Below are 18452 nucleotides of genomic sequence, written 5' to 3'. Positions count from 1 at the left end.
AATAGCCGCCAGCTGCATGATGGGGGTGCACCGGGGGGTGGAGGGTGCGGGATCCTCGGGGTGTGCAAAGGTGGGGTGTTCAGCAGCACCTTCTGCAAGAGCCATTTTGAGCACCAAAGTTTTAACAGCTGAAGACTTTCAAGCTTTTTCAGGTAACTTGAAGAGCATGAGAAATTTGCCTTTTCTCCAGCGTTAGTGGTGTTTCAGGGCAGCTGCCTGGAAGAGAGAAATAACGCCTGGCAGGTAAAACCTCTGCATTTTTGGCATTGGAAGGGCTGACTCCTGCTGGAAAGAGGGCTGGGAGTAAAAAACCTGAGCTCTTCCACACACACAGTCCCATGCAAGTGGTTTTGCCTGGGTAGACGAGTTTTCCCTTGCCCCGGGAATTTGGGCGCTGTAGCTCCGCGCAGCCAGGCTGGTTCCAGGGGCAGGGATGCTGATTTACACCGTGCAACCAACTCTGCCCCAAAATCATGATTTCTGAGCTCTGGCTGTGGGAATTTGCTGAAAGTGGAGATGTCCTATCCTGGTGCACAAGCTTTCCTGTAACTCACTCCTTCCCGAAAGGGAACAGTGATTTTTCTGGAAGCACCTAGAGCTACTTCTCCACCACCTCCTCCAGGCAGATCCCAGCTCTGGGCTGCTAGTTTTGGGGACCTGCAAGGCAGAGCCTGAGTGAGGAGGGACAGCAGGAGGGGATGGATGCAGGAAGGTCTTCAGCAGGACAGGGGTATTTTGGAAATTCATTTCTAGAGCCATTGTGTGCACCCAGCGGTGAACCTCATGGGTGAGAGAGTTGGGTACGGCCAGGCAGGGATGCTCCCTGACGTCCACATAGCCCTGCTCCCTTCTCCACCTTCCCTCCGTCGCACCCGTATTTTATAACTCATTCAAGTGTAACAGGGGATGACTTCTGGAATAATTGTCACTGGAATACATATATATTCTGTCACAAAATTTGTTAATACTCAGGGGTGCTCAGCAGGAGAGAAAAGTCTTTTCCTGGCCAGGGAGGGAAGGCAGAGGGTCAGAAACAGCAATCGAGCCTTGCTGGAGAGAAGAGTGGTTCCTGAGCAAACGGGGAGCTCGTGTGAAGCTGGGGAGAAAGACAAACCCTGGCAGGACAGAGCTAGGAAATCCCCCGCTGCCTGGCTCATTAATGAATTACTGTAGCCTGCAACCCCCAATTAATACAGAAGAAGAGATGAGCAGATAGGATGATCCAAGCAGAGAAGGAGCTTTTCTTCTGCTCTTGCCACAGCAAGATTTTAAGGAAGGGGAGATCACGAACGTAGCCAAGCACAGAGCCCTCTCTAAGGAGATGGGGTGCTGCGGTCAGCCCTGCTTTTGTGCCCCCCCCAGCAGCAAGAGAGCAACCGAGGCAGAACCACAGGGCTACAAATCCCCAGGGAGCCAGCCTGGGCTTGAGACCAGTCGGGTCTGCTTGCTGCTGGGGAAGCCTTGGCTCCATTAAGCAGGAGGGAAGTGTCTTTTTTCTGCTCTTTGGGCTTTGTTTGGCTCTGGGCTGGTTTAAGCCACGAGGTTGAAGCCAGGGGTGAAAAAAGCAGAAGGCTGTGCAGGTAGAGGAGCTCGTGTTGGGGCCAAGATGTGCCTATTGCTGCCTGGGGCTTTTCTAAGGAAGCTGGGCAATAACTGAGTTTAAGTAACTTCTGTAATAAATGGTTTTGGTCATGAGCTGGTAGGAACTGGAGTGTGAGATGAGTGGCAGGTCTAATGCAGGGGAAGGGGATTATCTGGGGGGCTGCTGGGTGGATTGACATGTTTTATCCCCCTCCACCATGAACTAGGGGTGCGCCCAGCTTCTTGCTCCCACCGGTCTGGGGAGGAGTGCAGGATTTGGGGAGCACCTCCATCTTTCCTTGGAGCATTTCCCTCCCCTCCATCAGAAAGCACGTGTGCTTGAGGCACCCTGCTCCTCCTTCCCCAGGGACGTGTACCGGGGCGCATCCCCTGGCGAAGAAGCTGGTGTAGGGGGGCACGGCTCTTGTACCCCCCGGGGCTGTGCAACTGCTTCCCAAACTGCTCTTGCTACCTGGCAAGCTGGGAAGCGACTTGTTTTCGATAAACAGCCTCTAAACACCACTAAACTGTGATTTGTTTCTTACGCCTTGCAAGGCGCGGATCTTGAACAGGGGAAGAACACAGCGAAGAACAAATTTCTTCCAGCAGAGGAGGGATGATGAGGTTTTTGCCCTTTTTAATGGCAGGCCATGCGTTTTCTGACTCGAGCCTCGCTTACGCGTTGGTCAAAGCACCCACGAGGGAACAGAGCTGAGGCAGAGCTGTCCCTGTGCTCACTCCCAGCCCTGGCACCGCGGCTGCCTCCGAAACAGGCTGCCCGCTTGTTATCGGCACCGAGATCCCACTCTTGCACATGGTGAGCCTTTTCCTGCCGGTGTGGAGACATGGCCAGGGACCAAATTGCTCCTGTTAGACGGTGAAGCCCGCCTGGAGCTCAGCAGGCTGCACAGAGCCCTCCTGCAGCCCAAGGAAGCCCCTCTTATCTAAACCTCTTCCCCCTTAAAACCTTCTGGGCAGTTTTCCCCTTAAAACCCTCTTGCTGTGGTTCCCTCTGCTGTTATCTGCAGAATCTGCCCAAGAAGCTCACAGGAGGTCACAGCTCCGGAGCTGCTATCTCCACCCAGGCACTGTTTCCTAGTTCCCCTGCTAAAATACTTGCCCCACAGCAGTTTTTAGGGGGGGGAAGGCAGGGGTCGGCCGGTGAAGCTGGGGCTCCTGTGGTGAGAGTCTGCCTTGGAGCCCAGGTTCCATCCCAGGGCACTTCTTTCTTCTCCCTGCAGCCAACCCCCAGGAGGTCACCCGGAGCTCTTTTGGCTGGGTGGGTGTCCTGAAAGAGGTTTTGAATCTTTTCAGGTTTTATCGCAGCAGAAATAGGACTGGGGTCTTTCTTTTTTTCCTTAAAGCAAGCTCGGCAGCTGGATGCTTTTGTGCAGAAGGCCCTGCCGTGCCCACAGCTTTGTGCAGGTTTTTTCCACCATCGGGGCTGCTCTCGCTCCGACGGGCCGGTGGGTCTGGGGCAGCAGCAAACTCGGCACTCGCCCCTGGGCACCCAAAAAAGTCTCCTCTGCCAGCGGAGGGGGGGTGGTGGCCGATACCTCTCACTGCTGAGAGCCCCCCGAAGCAGCATCGCGGGGCCGGGGGGGCTCCCCGAGGCTCGGTAAGGCCCTTGCACGCTGCCCGCGGGGAGGAACGGAGGTGTGAGCGTCCCGCGAGGGCACCGGGCCCTGGGCCCAGCCCCGTAACTGGCTGCAAGGGGACCGGGGAACTCAGCACCAGTACGGACATGCTGGTCCAGAGCAGGGTGCTCCATGGGAGGGACCTTCGCCCACACGGATGTGCCCCCGTGCACACGTGTATGTGCTTGTGCACCCCCGCCGTGCTCACAGGCTTGTGCCCATAGGCCAACATGCACTTACCAGTCCACGCACAGCCCCACGCCCCAGCGCACACCCACAGACATGCTCGTCCGCGTGCCCCTGTGCGCACACGTGCACGTACGTCAGCGCCCACAATACACGCATGCGGGTGCACGCACACCTCCTAAGGCACACCGGCACGTCCCAGTACAGGTAACTGCGTATGCGCACACGCCGGCACGCAGATATATCTGCACGTGTGCACACCAGTGTGCACGCACGCGAGGACAAAGGCACGCGCTGTAGTGCACGCCCGCCCGTGCGTACCCCAGCACGCAGAAGCACACGTGCACCCCGGTGCGCGCAGGGAGACCCCGGCGCACACACGCAGAAGCACACGCACGCCCTGCTGCTCACAAGCACACGGGCCTCCAAGGGCACGCGTGCACGAGCACACGCACGCCCTGCTGCACACAAGCGCACGAGCGCGGGCACTGCAACGCACGCACGCACATGCACGAAGATATACAGCCCGGCGCGCACACGCACACGCACACAGGCGCGCACACGCACACGCAGCCACGCACGCCCCAGCGCACAGACGCGTGTACACACGCGCACCCCGGGTGCCTCACACGCGCGGGCACGAACACACGCGCCCCGCGGTGCGCGCCCGCAGACACGCATATACCCACGGTGCACGCATGCACGTACCCGCCGGGTACACGCACACCCGTGTCCACCCACGCACAGCCCCCGGCGCAGGCGCAGGTGCGCGCGCCCAGCGCGCCCACGCGGGCGGGCACGCACACCCCGGTGCGCGCGCCCCCGCCCCGCGCCCGCCCGCCGCAGGGCCGACACCCCCTCCCGCCTCGCGCCGCGCGCCCCCGGCCCCGCCCCCTCCCCCCGGCGCGTGCGCGCGGGAGGCGCGCGCCGGCGCAGCCCGCCCTGCCGCGGCGGAGCGGCCGTGACGATGGTGGCCAGCGGGCGGGCGCGGAAGCTGGCCCGGCGGTACCGGTTGGCGGTAGCCACGGCCCTCGCCATCCTCCTGCTCCAGGGGCTCGTCCTCTGGACCTCCGCCGGCCTCGACGAGGAGGGACCGGCCGAGGTGCGCCGCGGGGAGGGCCGGACCGGCGGCCCGGGGCCTGCCGGCGGGGGCTGAGGGGGGGCGGTGAGGGGACGTGGGGGGGCTGTGAGGGGGCCGAGGGGGGTAGGGGGGGGATAAAGGGGCTGGGGGCCATGGGGGTGAGGGGCTTGAGACGGGCGGGGGGGCCGGGGGGGTTATAGGAGGGCGGTGCGTGCTGGGAGGGGGCTGTTGAGGGGCGGGGAGGCCCTTGGGGTGGGAGGTGGGGGTTCTTGGGGGGACAGTGCGCGGGGGGGGCTGGTGTGTCCCTTTGCTCTGGAGCTGGGAGGGGACACAAAAGGGGTGCCCCCCCGCCCCCCCCCCAGGGTGTCTCTGTGGGACTGGTGAGGCCCTGTCCCAGGACGGGGTCCCTGGGGTGGGTGGGGCGTCCCGCAGGCCCCAGGCTGCTGGGGGGCAGTGACTGTGGGGTCACCCACAGTGAGGTGAGAGGTGGGGATCTCTGGAGGGGCGAGAGCTTCCCCTCCCCATCGTGGGGTGCCTCCGTGGTGTGGGGGGTGACCCCGTGGTCAGCACAGGGCTGACAGTTTTTCACAGGACTAGAAAGTTTTCCCTGAGAGCAAAGAGGTGAGGAGGGGAACGGGGCAGCCCCCTTGCAGGGGGGAAGGTCTCTAAGGTCGCCTGTGAGGGGGTCCACCTGCAGCAGTTGTGGCACCTGAGAAGGGGAGCTTGTGGCCCAGGGGGTGTCAGTCGGGGTCTGGCATGGGGTGGGGAGCATGGGAGGCTCAATGGGGGTCTTGAGTTTCCCTGTGATTTGGGAAACATTGCAGAAAGGTGGGGTCAGTGACACCCAAGCCAGAAAATATGAAAACATATGGTAATTCAGAGAGCGGGGGAGAGCATGTACAGCAGCTCAGGAAGTTTGTGGCAGCTTCTGTTCAGCTGGACCAGACAGGGATATCCCTGTGAAGTGCAAGGGTACAAGGACCTTTTGCAGTCATCTGTCGTCTTTCTACCAGAACAGTCTGCTAAGGCAAAAGGCGTCACCTCTTTCTTATGTGTAGGGAAACTGAGGCACAGGCTGGCGGAGGTGTTTGCCCAAGGTCAGACACAGAGCAGGTATCGAGGAGGACCCGGGCCTCTGGAGCATGTTACTGCCACCTTCAAACAAAGCTCTTGACCTCTGGGTTGCTTATTCGAATTTATTTATTTGTCGTGAGCTGCCTGGTCTGCATCCAGGCATGCTGCATCTGGGTGGACCGGTGGCTGAAGCTGGTTTCTCCAAGAGCATCGGGGAAGGACTGGGAGTCCCTGTATGGGCTTCCTTGACAAATATCTGCATGGCACCGGAGCTCCTCATCTTGGGCAGGACCCTCCTGCTCCAGGGGCTGTAGAGACTCCTCAGGCTGCCAACAAGCCCCAGGGTGATGGTGAAGCCAGGTTTGGCAGGGACAGCGTGTGACTAGAGGTGAGCAGACATGGGGTGAGCGTATTAGCTATGGCAGAGCAAAGCCAGTGGCTGTGAGGTGAGAGGTGGGGATCTCTGGAGGGGTGAGAGCTTCCCCTCCCCATTGTGGGGTGCCTCCCTGGTGTGGAGGGTGACCCCGTGGTCAGCAGGTCTTTTCACAGGACTAGAAAGTTTTCCTTGAGATCAAAGAGGTGAGAAGGGGAACTGGGCAGCCCCCTTGCAGGGGGGAAGGTCTCTAAGGCAACTACTCACTCAGCAGTTTAATTCCCAGCCCTAGGCCTCCTCTTGGGCCATTGGGAATGGCTGTGAGCACCCTCATGTGCTGCTGTATGCCCACCACCAAAACAGAACCAAGGAATAAATGCATCAAGGAGAGGGGACACGAAGTTGCCCACAATCCGGAGGCACTGGGAGCGTGAGAGCAGACTCCTCTGGCAGCCAGGAGTGCCTGACTGCCCTTTGCCTGTGGCCTTGATCAAATCACTTCACTGCTCCCAGCTTCTCCTTCCCTCTGCACCGTCCTGCAGTGCTTGTCTGCTTTTCTCTGCTCCTGCCCTGTACGGCCTCCCGGGTTGGCTCATTCTGCCTTGGTCCTTGCCTGATTTCCCAATGTCTCTTCCCAAAACTGACCTGGGCAGCTGACAGGTTTGGCTATGGGTCCCCTCATCTGAAGAGGGGATGGTTCACCATGAGCAGGCCTGGCTCCAGGGCTTGGAAACAGACAAGCCTCTTCAGAGAAGGCAAGAACCATCTTGAACTTTACGGACAGCCTAAACCCATTAGCAAGCTGGGAAAAGTCCAATTAACCTTTATTTCTTATAAAATGGCAAAGCTCTTGGTTTCCATGCCCTCCTGCAGCTTCTGGTTTTGGCCAGACCTGGAGGAGCCGCCATTCCCCTGGGGCATTTCTGGTAAGGCTGGAGGAACCCTCCCAGGAGAGCCTGACCTTGCGGGTGTGAAAGGATTTGGGGAACCTTGGGATCTCTTAATTGTCAGAGTAAATGGCTCCTTCCCACTAATGGACACAGCTTTAACCTGGCTCTCCCCACCATGAATGGGCTGTGACTCGCTGTAGAGAGAGAGGGAGAGTCCTGTAAATGCTGTGGAGCATCCAGAGTTGGGCGAGCTCACCTTCCCCTCCAGATGAGTGCCTTCGGCTGGGGCATCTGCAGCACTTGGAGGCTGTGCTGCAGCCCTGTGCCCTGGGCTGTCAGCTGCCTGCGCTGCCCAGGTGTTCCCAAAAGGGCTGCTCTGATCTCTGCCGGTGGCAGCCCCCTTCTCTGTCCTGCTTGGTTCTTCAAAGCCTGCTGGTTTCCTTTTCTTCCCTTCATAGGGGAGGGAAGAGCTTCCCCACCTTGGCAGGCTCCATCCCCGGTGGTTCCCCGGTGTGACCTGAGCAGAGACTGAGTGAGGATCTTTGCCTTCACCGGAGCAGGCTGTAAACCCATCTCCCACCAGCAGCACCAACTGCTCGCTGCCCTGTAATGGGCTTCAGCCACATCAGAGCCACCAGTCCAACCCTCCTTGAGAAGGCCATGCCACTTGGATCATGTTGCTTCTCTTTCCAAGCCTGATTTCAAAGTTCTGCAGGCTCCCTTTATTCACCAAGCAGATGCTTTGTGGTGTGCAGACCAGCAGAAGCTGGATCAGTCTCCATCCACCCAAGTCAACACTGAGTTTCCTACCTCCTAGAAGCCAAATTACCTTGTTCCACTGGGATCAAACACCATAATCCCCGTCCAGACTGGCCAATGGGAGAGGAAATTCCCATCGGTACCTAGCCCTTCACTGACGGCATCCCCACTGCAGACAGTGCGAGCCTGTCTGCACACGAAGGTGGGAGCCCAAGGGACCAAAGCGATCCTGCCTCTGTTGTGGTGATGCTGATGGCTCCTGAGCGAGTGCAGGAGCTTCCTAGAGTGCTTGGTCTGCAGTGGAGCTGGCACCAGGAAAAAGCAAACCGCAAAGTGTCCTCGTGGGTGGAGAAGAGGATCTGTCACTTGGGAGAAGAGTTTTAGCCCAGTCATGCCTCTTCCCCCACTTTGCCTGCTATCTTCCTCCTTCCAGGCAGGAGGTGGCACTTCTCTTGGGCCTGTGTGTCGGTGTCCTCCATGTGCTGCGGCCACCAGAGAAGCTTCCTACGAAACATCTTTTATTCCAGCTTTGCTTAGATTCCTTGATTTTTACTTTTCCCCCACAAATAGCTTGGTTTTAGGGGGCTCCAGCCATTTTAACTGAGAGTTTTAAGGCTTTGCTGCTGTGATTGGCAATCAAGCATCTGGATTCCTCTAGTGACTTTGGAACATTTTGGCTCTGGTTTTGCCTGATGAGTGCTCGTATGCGGCAGACACCAGTCAGTCAACCAGAAGGGGAATCCTGCAGGACACCAGTTGCTGTTAGCTCTGCTGCTCGCAATGGCAGAGCTTAGGGATGTTGGTACAGTTGGACCTGCGCTGGGGACAGGGTGCAGGTAGATATCTGACCCACAGCTCTATGGCACTGTGGCTATGGCAGTATCACATCAGGGGAGGCAGGATGGGAGACCTGACCTCTGGCTGGCACCTGGAGTTGTCTGAGTGTGTCGGAAGGAGGTGGACGGGGAGGCTTACCAAAAGTCCTGCGTATGAGTCTTAAATACAGCAGAGCAACGTGGCCGGAGTTGTTCCCTGCCAGGCTGGGGTGGAGGGATCACTCCGCTGTGGTGCAGTAATTAGAAGCCATTGAGTTCGTTAACTGGCAGCTCCAGAAAGGCTGGCGATGCTTCTAACGACTTCCCTACTGGGGAAAGCAGCCAGGCACGCTCGTGAGCCAGGAACAGGGCTCCTTCCAGGGGGATGAGCAGGACTGTAACTGAGGGTGGGCATCGCACAGGGGCTGTCCCCGGAGCCAGGCGTGTTGGGGAGCAAAGGGTGCAAGTGGGGCCGGCGGGTCTTGACCGCTGGCTCAGCCCTGTCCCTGCAGGAAGAGACTCGCTCCTTGCCTGTCGCCTTCCCGACTCCTCTCTCCTGTGATGCTCGGCGGAGAAAACAGGTTTATAACTCTCGAACAGATGGTCCTGTGTAGTGACTAATGAACGGTTCGCTGCCTGTCTCGGGCCGCCTGTGACGCCTGTCTGGGCGGAAGGGGGCTCGGCTGATCCTCGCTGACGCCAGCCCCTCGGAAGTTAAGCAGTGGCTTGGCCCCTTCCTGGGTAGCCATGATTTGCAAGCTGTGCCACCACAACATGGGTAGTTCAGGGACTGCAGAGCAGGCAGATCCTGCCAGATGCTTTCCAGCCTTTGCACGATGTGGTTTCTCCTGGCTGTGACCTTCCCAGTAGCTATGCCCACAGGGGGGGCTTATGCAGGGGGCTAATTTGGTCCCGCTGTCCTTGTGAGGCAATTGCCCATCCTTTGAAGATGCCACTGCCTGGGAATAGCGCCCAGTGAGCCTTCCCTGGTGCCTGGGACAGTGGCTGGGCAGGCAGGGTTTTGAGGGTGTTGTGAGATAGCCCTGGGAGGCCTGGCTGGAGCAGGCAGCTGCTTTGCTGCCTGTTGTCCAGGATCGCCTGCGGTGGGCTGGGGGCATACGGCCCTGGCCCAGCCCTGTGGGCACAACTCGCTGGGAAAGCGCTTTCCTACAAGCACGGCTCTCGTAGGCATCCAAACTTCCCAACTCTCCGCTCTCCCCAGGGCTGACTCGTTTCTGCTCATCAGCCAGCCTGGCAGAGGTAACGAAGCATAATTAACTGCTCCCTTTACACATCCGCTTGGCTCGGCGGGAGGGTTTGTTAAAGGGATTTCTAGAGAAGCTGGCGATCGCAGCGACTGCTCCAGCCCAGCGTGGGAAGCCGGGGCCCAGGGAAGGGAGCGCAGGCAGGACCTTGTTCAATACCTCTCCAGTGCTTTTAGCCCCAGAGAGCGCAGCTGCAGCCACCTAGGACCCTGGCTCCAAGACAGGTGCGCTGGGCTTGGACTCACAGCATGATCATGGCAGGGAAGAGCCAGTCCATTTGCCTCCCAGTAACATAACCACCTCCAGCCAGGGCAGTCCTGTGCTCATCTCTACCATCTGGGGATGCCCCTGCCCATGCAGGACCCCAGAGGGTGGCTGGTGCAGACACAACCGACCTTGGCAGTTTAGTCTGGCAGTAGAACGCAAGACCCTCTTTGTGCGTCTGGGGTGTTGTGATGACAGGGTCTGCAAATCGAGGTCTCCCTTGCTGGCATATAGGGAGTTGTCCCCATGAGGGGGGCATAGGACCATGCAGGGAGGTGCTGTGGTGTCTTAGCCTGGGGTTTTGGGTGGCGGAGGGGCCGTTTGATGTCCTACACTGCGCAGTGGCTGCTCCCAGAGCACCTGCCACGTTGCGGCACTGAGCTCTGTGGGAACAGGGAGCATCGAGCTCTGGGAACAGGGATGCTCTGGGGAGCCTGTTGGCAGAGCTGGGGGGAAGCAGGCCCGAGTTAATGCTGTCTGTCCTCTCTTCTGCATCCACCTGGAACTGGCACAGGAGCGGCAGAAAAAAGCCAGGTTGCCCGAGAGCAGTGACGGCTCCAAGGACTCGGACAGCTCTGCCGGGCGCCGGGGCAGTGCCAGCCGGAAGCACGGGCGATGGCGGGGACGGCCAGACAGCCCTGGGGCGCTGGTGTCCAAGGTGGTGAGAGCCGTCACGGCGAGACACAAACCGGGACGGAGGCTGCCGGCCGCGCCGGACTCCTCCAGCCAGAGGAACCTGACGGAGCTGCGCGGGGAGGCCCAGCTAGCCATCTTCCAGCAGGGTGACACAGGCAGCGTGGAGGGGGCTCCCCAGCCCACTGAGAACAGCTTCACCCCCAAGTGTGAAATCACGGGCAAAGATGCCCTCTCGGCGCTGGCCCGGGCCAGCAGCAAGCAGTGCCAACAGGAGATCGCCAACGTGGTGTGTCTGCACCGGGCCGGCAGCCTCATGCCCCAGTCAGTGCCTCGCCACTGCCAGCTCTCGGGTGAGTCCTGCTGGGGTGCTCCCGGTCACCCTGGGCATCGGCAATATCCCAGCCAGGTGTGTGGGCCGCCTTCCTTATGTCACCAAACTGCCCCACCCGGCAAAAAGCGGCCTCAATCTGCCACTGATTCCCAGATTACTGCTGCCTCTGTAATCCAATCAAAGCTGTGCCACCCTTACTTAAGACGGGCTGTTCATCCCACCCTGCAGTGCCTGTAGAGGTCGGAGGCAGGCCCAGCTGCATCTTCTGTTTTGAAGGGCCAGAGAAGGACACCCCCCCTTTCCCACCGTGGCTCTGTCAATTTAATGCAAGGGGCTGCATGTGCCACCATGGCCTGGCACTGCAGCCAGTTTGGGCTGCACTGATGGGGTTTGCTTGAGGCTGAGCTCTTCCCTGCTGTCCCCCACCTTGCTCAGGTCTCCCTGGTTTATCAGGAGCTGTGGGTGGTAGGGTGGTGGGTGACAAGGCTGGGGATGGCTGACAGCCCCCTCCCTCCCCTCACAGGCAAGGTCAGCCCTGTCATCCAGTGGGACGAGAGCCGGCTGCAGCAGGTGCCCCCCAGCAAGCCTGTGCGCATCGCCTACATGCTGGTTGTGCATGGCAGGGCCATTCGCCAGCTGAAGCGACTCATCAAGGCTGTGTACCACGAGCAGCACTTCTTCTACATCCACGTTGACAAGGTATGCGGCAGGGGTGAGGGGGAGATAACAGTGCCCGGATCGGTCACTGGGACAGGGTGCTGGGGCGTGGGGGGGTGGTGAGCAGAGGAAGTGGCTGGGTAGGGTTTGTCCTTGCTGCTGGTGGAGCTGTGACCCTCCCACGCCTATTTCTGCAATGCCAGGGAAGCAGGATCTGTCCCCCCTGCCCAGAGCAGTCTTGTCTTGCTGCTCCCCTCCCAGTGGAGGCTGCTGTAAGGGCTGACCCCGGGCTGGCAGCAAGGAGGGCAGGGCCCCGGGAAGACGAGCTCCCTGCTGAGCGTGAGCCTTGTTCCCTGGCAGCGCTCCAACTACCTCCATCGTGAGGCGGTGGAGCTGGCCCAGCACTACCCCAACATCCGCGTGACACCCTGGCGCATGGTGACCATCTGGGGAGGTGCCAGCCTGCTGAAGATGTACCTGCGCAGCATGAAGGACCTGCTGGAACTGCCCGAGTGGCCCTGGGACTTCTTCATCAACCTGAGCGCCACGGACTACCCCACGAGGTGAGGACCTTGCTGGGGCAGGGCAGGGTGATGGAGGTGTTTGGGCTGCGTGATGCTGCAGCAGCCTTGGGAGGGGCAGGGAGGAGCAGGGAGCTGAGGGAAAATGGCGTTGGAGATTGCACCCACATGCTGGTGATGATGCTCCAGGGCCAGGCTGGTCCCATCTCTGCAGAGGAGCCCAGCCAGTACCTTGGAGGCTGTTTTTTCCTGTGGTCTGGGTGTTGCAGGGGAACACGCGTGTGAGGCACCAGACAGCCGAGAGGCCGCGTCTGTGTCTCCTCAGCAATGGGACAAGGGTTTGAGTCAGCACCCACTGAGCAGTTTTAGGCTCCTTGTGTCTGACGGCTCTCACAGTATGAATGTTTACTGGGCTGCTTTACCTTAGGGGCTGTTAATGCTTTCTAATTTGCACCTCAGGACCAATGAGGAGCTGGTGATGTTCCTGTCCAAATACCGAGATAAGAACTTCCTGAAGTCTCATGGCCGAGACAATGCCAGGTAATCCCAGCTAAGGGCAAAGCTGAGCTGGAGGAACAGAAAAAGGAGGGATTTCAGAAAAGAACTGAAACAGTTGGGGCAGGCGGGATGTTCTGGACGTAGCTGCACCTGGCAAAGTGGGTGACACTCCTAACCCCTCATCCCTGTGCCCAGGTTTATCAAGAAGCAGGGCCTGGACCGCTTGTTCCATGAGTGTGACTCCCACATGTGGCGGCTGGGCGAGCGCCACATCCCCGAGGGCATCGTGGTGGATGGGGGCTCTGACTGGTTCTCGCTGACGCGCAGCTTCGTGGAGTACGTGGTCTATGCTAATGACCAACTGGTGTCCCAGCTGCGCCAGTTCTACACCTACACGCTCCTGCCAGCCGAGGTGGGTGCTGACTGTGGGGCATGGGCCAGATTTTCTTCCCACTATACTTAACATCTCTGTCCCACTTCATCCCCGCCCTGGGTAGCTGCGAAGGGCATTGCTGGTTCTGCTCAGGCAGCTTTGTGCCTCCCCTTTGTCCAGAGCCAGGTATGAAAGAGGGGAGAGAGGAATGGATGGGCCAAGGGTCGTGTTTATATCCAGCCCTGCTTTAGGTCCAGACGCTCATCTGGGCCAGATAAGGACCGGTGTGGGTGCACAGCCTGGTCCCTTACATGTTGCCCTGTGCTGGGAACAGGGATAGGATTCTGTTCAGGAGCTGTTGAGGTCTGTCCTGTTCCTCTCTGTGAGTGAGGGGTGGGGGGGTCTCCGTTAACCACCCGTCCTCCATCCCCACTGGGTGTCCTGTCCCTTCTCTCCTGTGCAGTCCTTCTTCCACACGGTCCTGGAGAACAGTCACGCCTGCGAGACACTGGTCGATAACAACCTCCGAGTGACCAACTGGAACCGGAAGCTGGGCTGTAAGTGCCAATATAAACACATAGTCGACTGGTGCGGGTGCTCCCCAAATGACTTCAAACCCCAGGACTTCCTCCGGCTACAGGTGAAAAAGATCCTCCTTTCTCCTCCTGCTCTCTCCCCTCCTCCCTGTCTCTCTCCTCTCTGAGCTCCCCTGCGGGTGCATCCCTGGGTGCAACGCCAGCTGCTGTGCATGCCCTCACAAGCCTCAGCCCAGCCCCACAAGGGACAGGAGCAGGATTGGCTCGGCATAGATGCGTCTGTAAACACTCGGGCAGCGGGATTACGCTGACTGTCCTGCCCAGCAGCCAGGCTTTTGCTTGCAATGCTGCTCCTCTTCCCAGACTTTCTCTTCCATTTTCCTGCTCTTTTCCTCCAGACCTATCACTTGGGGCAAATACCTTTTCAGTAAAACCAGTTCAGAGTGCGGTCCTCTTTGGCAGGATAAAGTGCCTTGTGACAGATGGTATCCCGTGCTTTCAGTGTGTAGGGATGTAGACTGAACAAGGAAGGTTTGGGGGAGATCCACCCAGCCCTGAAAAGAGAAGTTAGCAGGATTTTCTAGCAGTCCTGGGCTTATGTAGCGCAGGGCCCTGATCCTGCAAGCTGTGCCACGTGGCCAGGCCTCGTGCAGGGCTCCGCAGCGGCTCTGCAGGGTGGGGGCCCATCTGAATAGAGATTGCAGTGAAGGAGCTCGATGACACATGGCTGCTTCTGAGCACGAAAGGGGGAGGAAGTGGGAGAGATGGGAACCCATCTGCATTACCAGTAAGTGTACTGTATGCTCCCACTGATCCTGTCGTAGAGGATCCCACGTAGAGGCTGGCTGTGCTTTGCTGCTCCTTAGCCTGTGTCCTCAGAGGGGGTAGGATGGGTCCCAGCATGTTTCTTCCGGGTCTGTCTCCCTCCCAGCTGCCCGCTCAGGTGGGAGGGCAGAGTGGGTGCAGCCAACACTGTTAGAAATGCCTGTGCTCTTCCAGCAACTCTCCAGACCCACGTTCTTCGCCCGCAAGTTTGAGTCGACGGTGAATCAGGAGGTGCTGGAGATCCTGGACACTCACCTCTACGGCAGCTACCCTCCGAACACGCCGGCCCTGAAGGCGTACTGGGAGAACGTCTACGACCGCGTCGATGGGCTTAGCGGCCTCAGTGATGTCACCCTCACCTTCTACACGGCCTTCTCCAGGCTGGGGCTCCGCAAAGCTGCGTCCACTCCAGCAGCGAAGGCCGACAAGCTCTGCAGGTGGGGTATTTGTTGCAGGCTCGATCCAGGCTCTGAGTGGTGGCCTGCATCTCATGCTGGGAGGATGCTGATGCTCAGATGTGCAACCTCTCTGTCTGTCTCTCTCCAGATTTGAGCCCCGGGGCTTCCCATCCAGTGTGCACTTATATTTCTATGACGACCGTTTCCAGGGTTACCTGGTGATGCAGGAAGTGCAGAATTCGGCAACTGGGCAGGCAGAGTCCCTGGAGGTGTGGATGATGCCCCAAGGAGCTCTGAAACTGGCAGGTCATGGAGGGCAGGCAAACCGCTTACAAAACCTTGAGGTAAATGGGGAGAGCTTCCCTCACAATGCCCACTTTCCTTCCTGGCTTTCCCACACCAGGCTGCCCTTCCTCCTCTCCCCCATCTGCATGAAGTGGGGATAGAGGGACACGGTGCTGCTGTTATGTCTGAGAACAAAACTTTGTCCAGGAGTTTGGCTTCTGTGTGGTGTGTGGAGCTGACTGCTGGGGAAAAGGCCTGAAGGGGATCTTTCAGGGAGGAGCTGAGGCTGTGATGCTCAGCACCTGCAGCTGCAGGAGGCATCACACAGCTGGATTAGTGCTGGCATGGCGCAGGCAGGAGGGCTGTGGAGGGTTGGGTGTGCACTTCTTTGGGCTCCAAAGTTTATGCCTTCCCTGGTTTGGAGATGTGAAATGCAAAACCTGAGTTGATAGCATCTCCCTGTCCAGCATCTCACTGCTTGTGCCTCCTGTCCCTTCAGGTGGGCACGGAGTGGGACCCCAAGGAAAGACTCTTCCGCAATTTTGGAGGCTTGATGGGGCCTTTCGACGAGCCGGTGGCCATGCAGAAGTGGTCGCGGGGCCCCAACCTGACGGCCACGGTGGTGTGGATCGACCCCACCTATGTCATTGCTGCTTCCTATGATATCACGGTGGATGCCGAAGCAGAATTCACCCAGTACAAGCCCCCCCTGAATCGGCCCCTGCGCCCTGGTGTCTGGACCATCCGCCTCCTCCAGTTCTGGGAGCCCCTGGGGGAGAACCAGTTCCTGGTGGTGCCCCAGACCTTCAACCGCAAGCAGCCTCTCAGGAAAGGTGAGGATGCTCTGGAGTTTGGGGCTGGATGGGAGGGTCTCCCTGTTGGCAGTCCAAGTTGCTTCCCCCCGTGCTGGCCTCTCTGGGCTGCAGCTGATGACAAGGCAGGAGCCATCCTTCCCGCTGGTGTCCCCTTGCCCACGTGAGTCCTCAAACCAGACCCCTGGGCAGCTCCGGAGGGCCCATTTGCAGGTCAGTTAGATCCATCCCGCAGCAGCACCCCTCTCCTCAGGCTGGAGGAGAGCTGGGGTTGCAAAGGGACGGGGTGCTGAGCCTCACCTGGAGGGTGGCGGTAGGACCGGCAGGGTGCTGGGATGTTGTTGCGCTGCTGATCGCCTCTCACTTCTCTCCCTGTCCTGCCCAGACGACAGCAACTGGCTGCACGGCGGGCCCCCTCGCAACGAATACATGGAGCAGAGCTTTCAGGGCCTGGGGGGGATCCTCAACCTGCCACGCTCTGAGGAGGCGGAGGAGGATGCGGCGCAGAAGGCGCAGCTGACGGGCAAGGCGCTGGAGGACTGGGCGGACAGCGCCATCAGCACCTTCTGGTCCGTGGCAGACATCTGTGTCGGCAGCCCCTCTGCCTGCGCCTCCCTGGAGACCTGCAGCGAAACCTCCTGGAGCTCCCTCTCCCCGGACCCCAAATCAGAACTGGGGCCTGTCAAACCTGACGGGCGGCTGAGGTAGCAGGAGCAGCCGGGGGGGGCGGCAGCCTTGGGAGTGAGGAGCATCCGGACTACATCACCCCGTGCCATTTGCACCGTAGTCACTCGAGGAAGAGAGAATGGGAACCTCCGGGTGGGGGAAAACTTTCTCCTGTGGGGTATTTTGGGTGGAGGGGGAGGTGTGAGGTCAGTCTTGCCCACCTCCCCCGGGAGCGGGCAGTTGCTGGCCAGGGAGAGCTTGCCGGGGCACTTGTCAGGCAGGGGTACAGATGGTGCTGGCAGCTGGGAAGAGCTGTGCATTTGTTATTCCAGGCCTTGGAGCCTTGGGAAGGGGTGATGGGGGAGGGAGGGAAGGCTGGGGGATGGGCAGGCTCTGGACCAGCTCAGCACCCTGCCCAGCCCTGGCCTGGATCTCGGCAGGATCAGGCCCTGTGCTGCTGGCTGCCCCCCAGGAGGACTGGCAGGGGACTCTAGGGACAGGCAGAAGCAGAATGAGTCAAAGCCTGCTGTGTGCACGGAGCTGCTGCTGGCCCAGGGCTTGTATCTCATCCCCTCCACCCCAGCCCTTTAGTTTGTATTTTTATAAATATATATATATATATAAAAAAAAAAATATATATGATGCAAAGTGCAATAGAGACGAGACCCCGCATTGGCCGGGAAGTCCTTGTGTCTCCATCTCCCCTCAGACTGTAACATACCTTGTTCTCTTGGGTGTCCTGGTGCTACAGGACAGGGTGCTGGGTTGTTTACATTCTTTTTTTAATTAGTAGTAGTATTATTATTGTTTTGCTGTTTCCCTGTTTCCTGCTGGGGGCTGCTGGGGAACTGCACCCTGCTGCCCCTCAGGCAGGGTTGGTTGTGGGGTGCTGCCTGCCCTCCGAAGCAGCTGCCTGACTGTGCCAAATATTTGGAGCTGCCGGCGTGTGTTGTGCAACAGCAAGCGGGGAAGCGCTCGGTTCATGGTTCAAGTCCCAACAAGCTGCTGTAGACCCTGCCGCCTCCGCTTCAGCAAAGGGACGCTCCAGTCCCCTGCCAAAATGCCATCCACAGGGCTGACGTCCTGCTGCGGATGAGAGAGCAGCTTCCCGTGCCCGGAGGGCTGCCCTGTGCCACGGCCCCTTGGCCCAACCTTTTCTTTTCTCCCGGGTCAGCAGGAGCTCTCGGGATCTGCTGTGCTTCCTTGGCCAAAAAGCAAAGAGGTGAGACGAGGTCCGGCCGGTTCCATCCGCTCTCCGTTGTTTCTGCTTCCACCTCCTCTGCAGGGAAGAGACGCCGTCTCCTCCGGGGAAGGGATGCAGCAGAGCATCCCCCTTCCCCGCTGTCCTCCCAGGCTTGGGGACCACCTGCGACGTTCCTTTCTCCAAGACCGATGCTGTGTGGAGAAGTCTGGGTTTGGTTTTAAGTCTGGGTTTGGTTTTCAGCCTGGGAGGATGCTTCCCTTCTTGCCTGCAACCGGGGAAGGGGTATTGTCCCTGTGCAGGGCTGGGGCAGGGGAGCTGCTGGGGTCGATCTGGAGACTGTCCACCCCAACCCCTCTGCTCCAGGCAGGGTCAGCAGGAGCCGGTGGCTCACAGCCTTGGCCGGTCGGGGTTTTGCCATCTCCAAAGATCTGTGCCATCCTTCGCCTTCCTCCGAAGCCCTGGGCTTCAGCGCCTGGCAGGGCTTGTGCTCCCTATCTCAAGGATGCTGGTGCTGTGAGAGGCGTGTTGTAAAATGGAGGGGATGGAGACCTTGGTGTGCGAGGACAGGTACCTGCCGGCACCCCTGCCCACCTCTCCTGTGTCCGCTCCCTCTGGGGGTGCTCCAGGGTTGTGGAGGGACATGGGGTGAGAGGGGCCGGCCCCGCTGCAGGGGAGGATGCCAAAACTGTGTTGGAAGCATTATGTAAAGTTGTCTTAAATATGCAACATCACCACAAATATATCTATATCTCTACGGTGCGGTGTGTCGGGTTTTTGCAGTGTGT

At 59.3% G+C, this 18452-nt stretch overlaps 1 protein-coding gene across 1 annotated transcript; it reads left to right on the top strand.

Annotated features, from left to right (window-relative positions):
• The first annotated feature begins 4331 nt into the window (after positions 1–4331).
• XYLT2 (xylosyltransferase 2) lies at positions 4332–18418 on the top strand. The gene is made up of 11 exons (XM_075044473.1): positions 4332–4506; positions 10440–10911; positions 11416–11591; positions 11910–12112; positions 12530–12610; positions 12764–12980; positions 13405–13581; positions 14477–14739; positions 14849–15044; positions 15485–15818; positions 16183–18418. Exons 1-11 carry the CDS (start codon positions 4372–4374, stop codon positions 16503–16505), a joined length of 2577 nt encoding a protein of 858 aa, XP_074900574.1. The 5' UTR covers positions 4332–4371; the 3' UTR covers positions 16506–18418.
• The last annotated feature ends 34 nt before the right edge of the window (positions 18419–18452 follow it).

Source organism: Buteo buteo, chromosome 13 (genome assembly GCF_964188355.1).
Source record: "Buteo buteo chromosome 13, bButBut1.hap1.1, whole genome shotgun sequence".
In the NCBI taxonomy this organism is placed as follows: Eukaryota; Metazoa; Chordata; class Aves; order Accipitriformes; family Accipitridae; genus Buteo; species Buteo buteo.
The sequence above is the reverse complement of the archived record's forward strand: the minus strand, read 5'-3'. Positions and strand labels throughout refer to the sequence as shown.